General features: G+C 38.7%; 1 protein-coding gene across 3 annotated transcripts in view; it reads right to left on the reverse strand.

The window, feature by feature from the left end:
- Positions 1–5,535: 5,535 nt before the first annotated feature.
- The window catches only part of LOC134621350 (semaphorin-5B-like), a 48,947-nt gene continuing 40,196 nt past the window's right edge, over positions 5,536–14,286 (reverse strand). For 2 of the 3 annotated variants that reach the window (XM_063467805.1, XM_063467806.1), the window contains 5 exons: positions 12,641–12,811; positions 11,544–11,693; positions 11,189–11,224; positions 9,301–9,512; positions 5,536–9,200 (listed from right to left, as the gene is read on the reverse strand). In XM_063467805.1, the coding sequence (XP_063323875.1) occupies positions 9,039–9,200; positions 9,301–9,512; positions 11,189–11,224; positions 11,544–11,693; positions 12,641–12,811 (731 nt within the window). In that variant the 3' untranslated portion in view covers positions 5,536–9,038. The remainder of the gene's footprint in view (positions 9,201–9,300; positions 9,513–11,188; positions 11,225–11,543; positions 11,694–12,640; positions 12,812–14,286) is intronic. The other variant, XM_063467807.1, reaches the window with a different exon arrangement.

The raw sequence follows: 14,286 nt of genomic DNA on the forward strand, positions 1-14,286 counted from the left end.
CACTTGTGCTAGTTTTACATGAACAGGGTGTATGATCAAATATCATGCCACCATTTTTGTGCCAGAAATTTTACTAATGTCTAAATATCCAAGAGAAACAACAACATTTCGACATTTAGAACAACTATCGAACACACTGCATTGGTCTCATCAATTTACCATGATTAGTTTCAATGTTATGAGCACAAGTGTGGGAGCAGGTGAGGTGGAAAAACTTGAATTCTGGGATAACACAGAAGTTTGACATTGTTCAAGCCACTGCTGATTGGTCAAAAGCAGTAATATTACTATCTGTCACATAACCCGATCTTTGGGAGAAATCCGTGTGGTTCTATAACGTCACAGTGAGTCAGTAAATTACAGCACACATCAGTTATAGGTCAATGAAGTGGTCACAATCAATTTGATAGACTGTCCTGCATCTGAAACTGCAAAAACACAGATACATTTTAATTTACTAGAAGAGCTCTTGGTTCAGTTTGTCTAACTGCAAATAAAGATCACAGTTTTCCAACTGAGAATTGTGCCAAACGCTTTTTGGCTGTAAAATTTTGAGAGTAGATCTGCAACATTTTTGTTTCATAAGATAATTGAGTTTATGTTGTTATTAGATCATTTTAAATAATTTTCTAGCAAAATGTCACAACAGATGCATACAGTATGTTTTACTTGTATCTTCAGAGAAGCTTCAGCTTCAACAAAGAACATGTTATAGCGCAAGCGAGCTCCTCCATTAGTCAGCCCTCTGAGACACTGAGTGGTTCTTATCTGTTGTTTGGTTTTTTTTCCTCCAAGGTACCTGAATGCCTCTGCACTCACCTGGTCAATAACACAGTTATTGTATAGCCTGAGAATATCTTAGTCACTGTGCTTTTACAGCCATCTCTTCTCTCACGCGATCTCTTGTACCTGCAGGCATGCACCGCATGAAGCCTGGATGAAAACATAACGGTCCGCTGGCAAGGATAACAAAATCTAAGCAGAAACTTTATTTTTGGCTTCTGCAGAGGAAGCATGTGATGTATAGTGTCCCGGAGGGAAAAAAAAGGTATTGCTAATGTTCCTCTGTGTGTCAGTGAGTGGCACTTGTTTTTCATATACTGAAAAAAACAAAAAATACTTTGATACACTGATTTATGTTCTTTGATCAGAGAAACCTTCGAACAAGTGAACATAGCAGATTAACTGGCTTTAAAGTGGACAGATTACGTTGTTTTTGCTTCAATTTGGGATAATATGGATTGTATTATGGGATGTTAAGACAACCAGCTCTCTTATAGAGACTCAATCGCAGTTAAATATTTATGTATTTATGTAAGATTGGGGAAAAGCTCCATGAGTAAATGTCAAAGGTGGATTTCACACTTTAAATTATTAAACTGCTTGCATATGTCTGTGACTGAAACTATGGGTTAGGGTCTGCTACTGCTTATTAACTAAATGAGCAAACAAGAAATGATATCTGGCAACAAAAAAACCCTTCAAAGTCATTAAATCAGGGACCAACTAAGTGCAAACAGTGAATAACAACACCTTTATGAATAAATACTGCACAGCTACTTTATTAGTTACACCTTCTTAGTACTGGGTTGGGCCCCTGTTGCATTCAGAACTACCTTAATTCTTCACATTATAGATTCAACAAGGTGCTGGAAACATTTCTCCGAGATTTTGGTCCATGTCGACGTGATACCGTCACACAGTTGCTGGAGATTTGTTGGCTGCACATCCATCATGCAAATCTCCTGTTGCAGCACATCCTAAAGATGCTTTATTAGACCGAGATTGTGGTTAGTTTAAGAAACATGACCACGATTACTGAGATTATTTGAGTTGTGTGACTTGATGTGTTATCCTGCTGGAAGTAGCCATCAGAAAATGAGTACATTGTGGTCATGAAGGGACGAACATGGTTAGTAACAATACTCAGGTAGGTTTAAATCATTATCATTTGGGATTAAAGGACCCTAAAGGACCCAAAATGTGCCAAGAAAAGTTGCTTTCACATTGTTTATTGAACTTTTTTCGAGTCTTTATTGTTCAGTTTTGGTGAGATTGTGTAAAGAGACTGATTAGACAAACAGCTGTACCTAATAAAGTGACTAGTGAGCGCAGTTCATCTTCTTTGTACTGTGTAATATTTATGGACTCTACACTCCTCTTTTCCCGCTCCTAAATGGGAAGGGGTGGAAAAAGAAATTCACATGAATAAATAAATTAATATGCTGCGTGAGGGTTGACTATTTTGGTGACCCGGCGTTTTTTTAGCAGCAGATTAAACTCTCAGACAGCAGAGCAGAACTGTTCACTGGACTGTGAACAACAAACACTGGAGTGCCATCTATTCGGGGCAGTGATGTGAAGTAAAGCATTTGGGACTTGATGGGTAGACGCTGGTCTTTTATTAAAAATGTGAGCTAATCAGTGGTTGGTGCCTTTTGTAAATAGTTATTAAATGATTTAATATATTTAATAAAAACAGCGTATGTAAGTGCAAGTATGTATTCAAACAGGCAGGTGTTTATCCTGGCAAGCATAGAAACACCATGAATTTATTTAATGTGCACAAAAAGCACGCACATGTAGAAAACATCGTTGCGTATTACGTGTTTTAAAGATTTTTCTTTCCACACTTTTAATCATGTGTCATGTACTTTGGGGCAGGAAGGTGTGGCTGCTCCAACAGCACACATAGCTGTTACTGCAATGATCCAGCAGCACTGCTCTTACAGTGGGAAGCACAAACAGGATTACAGCCTCAGTCACAGAAAGCAGGATTTCTAAGAACTCGGCCTTGCGGCGCCTTTTATCTTACAGAAGCAATAATCCCACAAAGACCGCGGTAAATTAGCGGTGGGTAAGCAACAGACCTGACTGCAGCTTTGAAATTTTAGCTTTTGAAATTTGTCACTAATCAAGAGCTCTTCAGCGGTGACTATCCCAAGACCACATTCTGCATAAATCAACATTATGAAGGCATGCAGAGAGTGGTGCATACTGCTTACTGAGTTAACGCTACTTTTTTTGACATTGCATATTCTAATTGTTCACATGAGTACCAAAGGATGCCCAAGTACATTTCACACTGTCTGCCTGTGTACATTTACAGCAAAAGTATGCCATAAAAATAACGTTCAAGTGCTCGAAGTAAAGGTAGTAATAATAGTACTATTTACAGAAGTGCTAGGTAGGTAACAATGTCACACTATTAAGCATTATTAAGGTATTATAAAGTGCTCATCACTTATATATCATTACTCCTCCTTAGTATGCCATTTGTAAATACAGATATATTTATAAACATATCTGTATTTATAAAACAAACACACAGGAGGCGTAATAACATATAAATGATAAATTAAGCACCTGCTAATGCTTAATAATGTGACATTATTATACAGCAGTACTGAAATGGGTAATGCCACCAATTTACCACATTAAATGAAATTATGTCACTGAAGTTATTAACAGTCAGATTAACAGTGGTAGTTACTGGTTAATTACCAATGGCTAATACATCAGTATGTCCAGTTTTTTGACTCACAAAGATTTTTTTAATGCTAAAATTTATTAATTGTTATCCATGAAATTACAAATCTACTGTTTTAAGTAAAAGGTAAAGCACATTATTATTATTTTTTTTTTTATTTACTTGCCAAATTACAGTCATTTACTTGCATTCATGAACAGAAGAATTACTTTCAGTGATGAAACGTTATGCTTGATTAGTCCAGTAACATGCCCGAAACTGTAGATCCGGTTAAGCTGCACTGTGAATATACTGGTGCCAGATATTTAATCAAAGCTTTAGTCAAAAGCTTAGATGATTTCAAATTGCCCATTGTGAATTTTTTCAAAGTAAAAGTCTGCTTCTTTAACAGATTAGTAACGTGAGTAAGTAAACAAACGGAGGACATAGTGCAGATAACGTTTTCAGCTTTACTGGCACCTGCACCTTCCCTCCCTTCTCCACCTGCTCCTGTTGTTTGTATTATTTATCAGTTATACTCTGTTGACCTGCAAAGATAGAAACATATTCACCCTGGTATACAAAATGGTAAAGTTACCATTTTGACTTACCTGTAAGCTCGTCTGCTCTCAAACAACGTCAAATATTAAAGACATGAGGGAAGTGGAGGCAGTGAAGTCGCTAAAAGAAGAACACCTTGTGACCCTTTGCAGTCAAACGACTTGCAGGGAATAACACCTGAGTGCACAGAAAAGCTATATCAGCAATTATTTTTATGCCTTTGAGCCCATTTGTTTTATTTCTAGTCTATTTTGGGGGCTGGATAGTGATGTCACACTGTTTTCATGACTGTTCCTCTCTTATTTAAGCTTATATTTATTTGCCCAAGCCCATGCTTGGAGTTGGAGTGATTTTGTGTGACATCAGAAAGAAAACAAAGTAGCTGTGCTTGCTCATCACTTAGTCTTACCTCTAACTGTGCAGGGCTGTGGCCCCAGTTTGTCCCTACAAATGAGGTAAAGTGTGAGGGGGCGGCCGGGGGTGCATGACTCTTTTTAGGTACCAAAATTTACCAAAATCAACCACTTCAGAGGGTCTAATACAGGGGGACACATAGAGACTGCCTGGTTCTGCTTTCTCAGCGTTTGGCCTGGCACTCTGACAGCAGCATTTTTCCTAATAACATTCACAGCTGAAGAAACAATCATTTTTAGAAACCAAAGTGCTGACATTTCAGTGGTTCTCCACACCTCAGCTGGGAATATTGATTTTGGTTTAATACACAAAATAAATGTTATTACAGTTAAATCCTTTGTGCAGTTTTTTTCCCCCCAAATTCCAATATCTGTGATTTGAAATTGCAAAATGTGTCATCATCATGGTCAGTTTCTCCAGTTTGATCTCGTATCCTCGGGTACTACTGCCTGGACGTAATCTTACTCAGAAGCAAGGCTAAGGCTAGTGTGGGCATCATATTTCTTCTGATCTGTTGGGCATTCAGCAAATCCTCTAACCTCTAAACTTAAAGCTCCAGCCTATGTTGCCTTGTGCTCTATTCAACTTTGCTGTATCAGCTCAGTCTTCTTTAGTCTATTTGCAGACAGCTGTAAAGTCAGCATACTGTAGAGTGGTGTAGAAACATCCAAGATATTAAATCAATCAGAAAGATCGATTGAATAAAATAGTTCATTTGATCTTTTTGAACTGAATAGAACGGCATAAAGAGTCTTAAAACTGCACATTCCTGATCTTGTCGTCTGCAAGGCATACTAGGCATTTGCAATTTTTACTTCCTCATCCTTAAAAATCCTAAAATCCATTGTCTCCGTTTTAAAAGAAGACATTTGTAGTCCAAAATGAGCAGATTTTATCATGAATTTGAAATATTTTTTGCACTTATTTGATATATTTTTCAATAAATGGTGTGGTCGTTACCATATAGCAGTACTGTTATTCAATTTTTACCTGCTGGTGATGTGTGTGTGTGTGTGTGTGTGTGGGGGGGGGGGGGGGGGGGGGGAGCAATGACAATCAAACTATTGGCACCAAAGTGTATTTTTGTCATCTTCATTGTTTTTTTCAGTGTACATTATAGAAAAATATAGAGTAGCAAAAGTTCACAGTGTCCAAAAGGCAGTGTTAAGTCACATCAATCATATTTAACACAAGCATTTTTGGGAGCAAAACAAATCCATTTCGGGGATTTTTCTTAAAATATGAGGATAAATTGTGTCCAGTGTGAATCAGATTTGACACCAAAGCGGCCTTTAAATACAAAACTCACTTTCTCTGCCGCATACAGGGTAGGAACACCGTTTTTAAAAAGACATTTCCATTTTCTTGGTTAAATACATTCAAACATTTGTACACTTTACACAAACATGGACTGTATATTCATGAAAGAATGTCAGTACATGCAGTTACTTGTATATAAACACACTTATTGTACTATCGGGGCTTTTTGTTTCATGCTGTGTAAAAATGCTGAGAAACTGGTGCATTCACTTCTTGGTATTTACAAATTAGAGACACAAAATATGCAATATACGTTTTATCATTAACAACACAGTGCTTGGATTTAACACCAAAAAAAAATCACTTTACTTTATAGTAAAGTTTATTTGTTTTAAAATAAAAATATACAATTCGGTTCAAATTTGTTATGATTTAGAGGTTAAGGGTGCAAAGTGTTTTTGGTATTACTAGAAGCCAACACATTTTTTAATTTCCTCTCACAGTGACTTTTATGTGGGAAATTTTCAGCAGTAGAGTTTGAGGTTGGGCTTTAACTGAAATGTTTTCGGCAAATCAAAACAGAATCTGGCACAAATCATCAGGAAACTAGAGCCAGTGATCAACCAGTGCACCTCCAATCCAGTTACGTTAACAGCTTTTTCAGCTAAAAGCAACGATTTTGTTTCCATGTTCCTTTCCGATAACAGTGGAAAATTAACCGAGCAACCGTGCCAAAGATGCCCCTATTTATTTACCTAATAATTTCCCCAGGAAATGTATTACATTATATTTTATATTATGTAAAAAATGGCACATTGTAAGAAAAATTACCCACCATTTAAAGAAATAAGCAACAAATAGCTGAAAAACACATTTATACAAGTGTGTGCAATGTTGTCCAAGTAATGAGACACGCCATCACGAGACGAAACTTAAGTTACACTCACCAGCCACTTCATTAGATACACCTTACTTGTAATAAGTTCGACTCCCTTTTGCCTTTATAACTGTCTTAATTCCTTGTGGCATAGACTCACAAAGGAGCTGGAAGCATTCTTCAGAGATTGATGGGTACAGTGTAGCGATGAAGGGATGAACATGGTCAGCAACATTACTCAGGTTATGGAGTTTAAGCGAAAGACTATATTAAGGGGTCCAAAGTGTGACAAAAAATGTTCCCCACACAATTCTGCTACCTGCTGAGGTTTGATTAAAGGTAAATTCTGACCCTGCCATCTGAATGTTACAATACAAATTGAGATTCGTCAGATCAGGCAACATTTTTCCCATCTATTGCCCAATTTTGGTGAGCTTGTGTTAATTGTAGCCTCAGTTTTCTGTTCTTAGCTGACAGGACTGACATCCAGTGTGGTATTCTGCTGCTGTAGCCTATGCTCATCTGCATACTTGGTTTGAGTTACTGTTGCCTTCATCGTTCTTCCTCATCCTGTTGCTCAGTTTGAACTTCAGCAGCCTCACAATTTGATCAATATGGTTTGAATTAAGAGACGTGTAGGGAGAAACCAGTTATTTTCTACGTTGTCTTCCTCAATGGAAAACACCAACGTTTAAGCACATTTTATCATCTTAAAGTTTTACATTTTAAATTTGTGCAGAACCAAAACATAAACCAAAACATTTTTGTATTTTTGGGGGGCAGCAGTTGTTTCCCAGTCACTTCAGTATGTGCTATTAAATAAAAACAAAAATTGTAGCCACCATAAGCAAGTTAATCACAAAAAAGTTACATTTTGTTGCATGAAATTAATATTCATTTGAAAAGTCTAACACTGACTAATGAATTATTCACATTCTGTTGAAATATACATGAACAGCTGTATTGTTTTTGGTGATTTCTGAACAGTAGCCTTGTAAAATCGGGGCGGTACGCCCCCATATGTTTCCATAGCTGAATCAGCAGACAGAGACACCAGTACAAACAGTGACATCTGTGAACACCCCTAAAATAATTTGCTCATTCTGCTGATAGAAAAGTTGGCAAACATGCATTTTCTCTTTTTAACCAATGTACAGTACGAAGTCAAGCGTGTCAAAATGTCCTCTTCAGGATTGCTGTCCATCGTTTTGCCAGCTAAGTATGAAAATTAAAGCGAATAAGCTGTGAGTCTGTTAATTTCTTAGCTTTATTCAGAGTGGAGATGTTCCTTAATACCCATCATTTCATGGACCTGTTTTTTATCATGGAAATCAGTCTTTGCAAACTTAGTGTCCAAGCCGTCTAGAGAAGGTACTGGCCAAAATTGCATAAAGGCCTCATAACCAGCGTAAGAGTCCAGTGGATCCAGTTACACACAATATCAGCGGAGTTCAAGCCCTGGAGGTTTGGGTTCTGCTTTCTGGCACCCTGAGCACAACCAGGGCACTTCAGGGAGGGTGAAGTAAGTAGACGGGGGAGATCCCTGTAGATGGTGGTTTTATCAGAGAACAAACGAGCCTTAAAAAAAACAAAAAAACAAAACAAGTCCTCCTCTGGGAGGTAAAAGTTGATGCACTGTGGCTCACGAACAGATGCACGCACAACATCTGAAACAAGGGCCGGATCGATCGGACCACCCACAGCTCGTTCTTGGTTACTGGCTCATAGTCTCTGCAATCAGTAAACCAGTCACCTCTCATTCTGGCTCTAAGAAAACAGGCAGCTGCATGGTGAAGAAAAGGCGGAAACGAAAAGGTTGCCGGCTTTTGTGGGATACTGAAAGTACCGTCAAAATATAAGAATTTAAAGAACTTCCTATAGATGCGGAAAACTAAAAAGACACTCAAGATGTGCTCTCAGTAGCGCTTCTTTATATGTGAACTGTAATTTGGGATCACCTTTGTTTTGCTTCTTCCTTTATATTTACACAATTGACCTTATTTTGAAGATTATTAGTCCCCAAATCTGGGATTAATAAATTAAATCTTCCCTAGTTACAGCACCACACAGTCCACGTTGACTGACTGCGGGGTTTTTGGGCTGGCAGACATTTATTCTTGTTAGGGTAAAATGACAAATCGTGTAGGGAGATGGTGTGCAGACAGGTCAGATTTTTAACAGGAATTTTACATCTGAGTGATTTATACTCGAAATCTTTATAATCTCAGTGCTGTGGTCAAAAATGATATTGAGTTGTGACACACAGCTGGAACTGCTTTAAAGCAAAGAAATAGTCCAAAACCAAAATGACTTGCATGGCCAAATATTTGGGTATTTCATGAATAACTCTAATAGAAATCATTTTGGTGTTTACCTTAAGACTATTTAAGACTTTGCTCTGATTTCTGAATGATAAGCACATCATGGTGGATGAGTTTGTTGGCTGAAGGCCTCCTCTCAGCTGTGCATGTAGGTCCTGCAGGGCGAGTCTGGATGGAAGTCGTACTTGCTCAAACTGGAAGGGTAGTAGGTGGTGGCAAACATATTGCCTGAGGGCACCGGAGAGGGGAAATGGTTGCATGTCTCATCGTTCACATGAATGTTGTTCTTGTTCAGCATCTACAAAATGGCAAACCGTGTTTTATAAAAATCCTCACTTAAAAACCTTTAGAGTCTATAAACCATTTAGAAATGTATTTAAAGTAATGTACAAGCCTACCTTGAACTCCATGGGGATGTACTTCTCATTCTTTGGCGTGGCGTTGCCCTGCTTGTTGTAGGTGAGGTGGTTTGGTGTGCTCGGGTGGATAACCGCTGACTCTGCCGATGGTCGGTTCAGGTGGTGACAGTATGTGAAGGCCAGAGCTGACAGGAGGGCTGCTGCAAAGAAACTGGCTAAGCCCACAGCTGCCAGCTGGAACAAGGTAAAGGCTGTACACAGAGAGGCGGGGAGGGAAGAGTGCAGAAACAGAGCCATTGTTAAACCAGTGAGAAATGTAGCCTTGTAAGGGGATGGGTAATGATAGGCTGAGATGGCAAACAATCGAGGACACTAAATAACACTGATGAAGTTTTAAGTGAAGTTTGCCTCAAAATGTTACAAATGCACACAATATGATCCGCAAGCATAAACTAAGTTTACGAATGTGTGCAATTTGTGTGTAACTATTTGTGTGCACAGCTTATTTGCGTCTGAATCAGACGCAAATAAGCTGTTTGACCACACAGGATCAAACAGCTGTGTATCATTTTCTCTTGTAAAAAAGCTTCCTTCCTTCCAAATTCAAGAACACATTGACCTGGATTATATTGATATTCAAAATATACAGAATTTATATTTCCTAGTTTTCCACTTGAACGCAGCTTACATTTGTGGATCTGTGAAGAGCTGGCAGTGTGAAATTTTTCTCAAAAACCCAAGTGGGCATGTTGCGTGATCTGTGCGTATCGGGCGATTTGTATTTGTTCATGAATTTAAGGTTTCGTAAGCGTGTAATAAAAGTCACAAATATTTTTAAAGATTTGTACAAACAGGAAGGTTTTTGAAAGCGAAAATGATCAGATTTGTGAAGCTGAACTTAAATTCATTGTGTATAAATGATTGCGAAATGTGCGGCGGCCCTGAAAGGTCAAATGCATTGCAAGATAACCAAACAACAGCAAGTAGAAAAATGCTGCAAAAGCACACAAAACACAACAGAACAGAAATAGAAAAAAATAAATAAAATAAAGGAAGTTGAATAAAATAAAACAGGTTCGAAACAGAAAAAAAATTCTGATTCTAAAAAAAGAAAATGACAAAAAACTGTGACAGAACAGCTGCGGAAGCGAAAGCTAACAGTAAACAGCTAATAGCTAACATGTATGTACAGTTTTATATGAATCGTATGATTAAAACATTTTTTAATATTTTGCTTTTGCAGCTTTTTTTTTTTTTTAATTTGACAGTGTTTTCTTCAGTTGCATTTGACCTCTCAAGGCCACCATATCTTTATACTCCTTTGGGTATAAGCATTTGTAAAATAGTTTTACATGAGAACAAACTGCATTTGTGTGTGGCTCATTTATGAGTACACTGTACACATTTGCAAATCTTACTTTACGCTCGTGGGTCATGTCGTATGCATTTGCAACACTTTTGAGGTAAATTTTTCACTGTAATAGGAAATAGTCTGTCTAGAAGGTGGTGTAAAAAATTTGAGCTTTTGTTAGAAGGGAAAGAAAGCGAGGAACTAAAAGCAACTGATAGTTGATGTCACTACCTGAATGGGATCAATATCGATTCCACATTTTCGGCCAATCCCGTGCAACGAGGGGCCGAAGTCACAAACAAAAGTCAATATTGGTACCAACTGTGTGGTACACACCAGGAGAAGAAGAAAGCCAATAACTTTTACAAGAATGGCTAGTTGTTGCTACATCCTCCAATTAAACCGAGGAGATACTGATTTGGTTTGGATGCAACGCTGGAAGAAAGGCAGGAAACCCTGCAGATATTTCATGCTGGGAATTGAAGAGCGCAGGAGGTGTGTATGTGTGTAAGCTGGGAACAATGTGTAATTATTTGGGGGAGAGTGAACAGAAAGACATCAGTTGTTTTCACTCACTTCCACAGCTCTGGTCCTCCTGACCGGGCAAAATGACTGCAGAGAGACAGAAATGAAAAAAAAAAAAAAAAAGCCATCAATGTAGAGAAGAAGAAAAAAGAAAATCACAGCAGCTCCGAGAGATCAAACAAGACAAAAGTAGTTAATTTCTCACAAAGCCTTCCCTGTTCTCGAGGTAGGCACGCTGCTGACATCTCTGCTAATTCATCTTTTTAATTTTCTCCAAATGCAGAGTGAACAAGTCAGCATTTAGCGTGCCTGATTAAACTTTTCATGCGCACGCAAGTTAATTTTTCCAGCTTATATCTGCAACAGTCTGCAGCGGTCCTGTTTACATGTACGATCATGCGCTTACCCGGGACCTCGTGAGGCTGGCACGGCCTAGACTGGGTGACGTTGCCCTGGCAGAGACTGACCTCAGTCTCTTGGTTCTCATCGCAGTGGCGGGTGCGATGCTGCAGGCCCTCGTCGTCACAGTCCCCCCACTCTGTCCATTCACCCCAACCTGCAAACACAGGAATCAGGGAAAACAACAAACGTCCAAATGAGAAATGGGAAAATAAATGGGCATTTTTCCAATCACCAACAAACTCAACCTCCTCTGCAAGGAGAGGAACTGTGTGGTAAGTCACCAAGAGTGCAGCCTGAGGAGTTCTGGCCACAGTGCATCAGTGCAATGGTCATCATCATCAGTCAGCAACCTTGTGTGCCTCCCGGGATCGCTTTGTTTCCCGAACAAAAGCCTAAAATGGACGAGGAGTTGATTACACCGATTTGCCTCCCGTGTCTCTGCATTTTTTTCTTCTTTTCAAAGTCCAAGGGAATAAAGATATACAAGAAGCTGCTCCCATCCAAATTCAGGTCGATAGGGAAATTTGGGGCTATTTCATTAACTGTTTTTCCGTTCCTTCTCCGACCTTCAGACGACGCATGCTGGGAGAGGCTCCAACGGCCACATTGTTTTCCTTCTCATCATAAATATCGATTGGCCTGTGTGGCGGAGATTTCCCATCAGTGGCCAAAGAAGAAGCAGTTATTTAATCTAGGTAGACTGAGAGAATCTAGAGAGTATTTTTAATGGTGTAATAATTGTAATGAATTTTTAAAAATTTAGAAATTTGGATAAAGGGGTTGTTTGTAAGAAAGTTATAAGCTGACTTTTATCTTTAACTTCACAACATTAATGTTCAAATCAGATTAACTCAGCAGAAACTGTAGTCCTTTGTAGTGAATCCCCCCCCTAAGACACAGAAATTCATATTATAACTGCTGATAATATCTGTACCATAATTTACTCATCTTCACTTCAGTTAGAAAGCTTTTATCTTCAAACCTAGACACAGACAAAATCTGCTAGTGATGTAATATGTTCAACTGATCCATCTGTGACCATTACACATCTTTGGTTTGTCTGAAACCTTCCATAGTGCGGCTTCACATATCCCTTCATACCCTCACAGGCGTGTATATTACAAAGGGCCTCTTCAGTATGCAGGCCTATGCAGATATCTCCTCCGTTGGCAGGGGGTGGGCTGCTGCATGTCCGAGTCCTCTGGTAGTGCCCGCCTCCACAGCTGGACGTGCACTGGGACCAGGCAGACCAGCAAGACCAGGCTCCATTCACTAGATTTAGAAGAAAACCCCATAATAATGTAACACAATGTAATGCAAGCTAATGATGGTATATAAAAGTTTCATGTAGCTGTGACCTCAGTGCACAAGTGTTTTTAATTGGCATTTTTTCCACTGGCCACCAGGGGGAGATTCATATAGTAGCAAAAAGGCAGAGGTCTATAGGAAAGGACACTATTGCGGAGGGCCATGAGTACCAAAACGAATTAAATAAATATATCATTAAATAATAAATCAAATGTGCCATTAATAAATTAAAATTGGAAAAAAATATTTATTAAATGTTTTAAATTAAATGAATGCATATTCAATTATTTATATACTGAATTAATTAATGATTTAATGATTGATTATTTAATGAAACACAACAATAAATGAGACATACAACATACATTCATCTTGTAAACGATCGTCCCCACTAGAATAAAGACAGACAGGAAATCAATGTATGCAAGCTTTAGGATGTGGGTACCTAATGATTGTTAGCCGCTAACACATGAGCATGCAGTGACCACAGTTCTGCAGTCAGATCCACCACCCAATCAACATACATGCTCAGCTCTAGGCTTAATGCAATTGAACTTTATGTAAATAACTCTATTGTTAGAGAGCCTCTATCTATTGCCAGTAACTTAAACACTTTCTTTATTTCATCTGTTAAGGAGATCAGTCAGAGCTTTGACTCAGTCGTATGCTCTGATAATGTGAATGATGTTGGTCAAAATTTGTTCACCATCACTCATATGGTGAACACTGAAGTTGCTAAACTAATTACAGGTTTAAAACAATCAAAAGCACTTGATGTATATGGTATTAACACAAATTTCCTAAAGGAACATATGGATTTGCTTGTACGTCCAACAACTCATGTTTTGAATATGTCTTTCGAGCACTCCATTGTTCCAACAGATTGGAAAATTGCTGCAGTTACACCAATTTTCAAAGCAGGTGTGAAGACTGACATGGCTAATTATCACCCCATAAGCATACTCCCTGTCGTATCTAAAATAGCTGAGAAGTGGGTGGTTAAACTCCTCACTGCTCACCTAGAAAACACCCAACCCTCATTACATCCATTGCAGTTTGGCTTTCGGGCACATCACTCCACAGATACTGCCCTGTGTATGTTAGTGGAGAACTTGAAGAGCTTGCTGGACAAGAGTCCCTGTATTGGAGCTGTATTTTTAGATCTGAAGAAGGCTTTCGACTCTGTAAACCATCAGATATTGTTGTCCAGATTGACTCAGTTTAATATCTCCAGTCAGGCTCTTCAATGGTTTGCCTCATATCTCTCACACAGGAAACAGTGTGTGGTGTTGGATGGGGTTAAATCTCCATATTTAGACTGTGATACAGGGGTTCCTCAAGGATCTGTTCTTGGGCCCTTATTGTTCTCTCTCTTTATCAATAACTTACCTGAAGTCTGTCCAAATATATTTGCTCAAATGTATGCGGATGATGCAGTT

This window comes from Pelmatolapia mariae, linkage group LG23, assembly GCF_036321145.2.
Source record: "Pelmatolapia mariae isolate MD_Pm_ZW linkage group LG23, Pm_UMD_F_2, whole genome shotgun sequence".
NCBI lineage: Eukaryota > Metazoa > Chordata > Actinopteri > Cichliformes > Cichlidae > Pelmatolapia > Pelmatolapia mariae.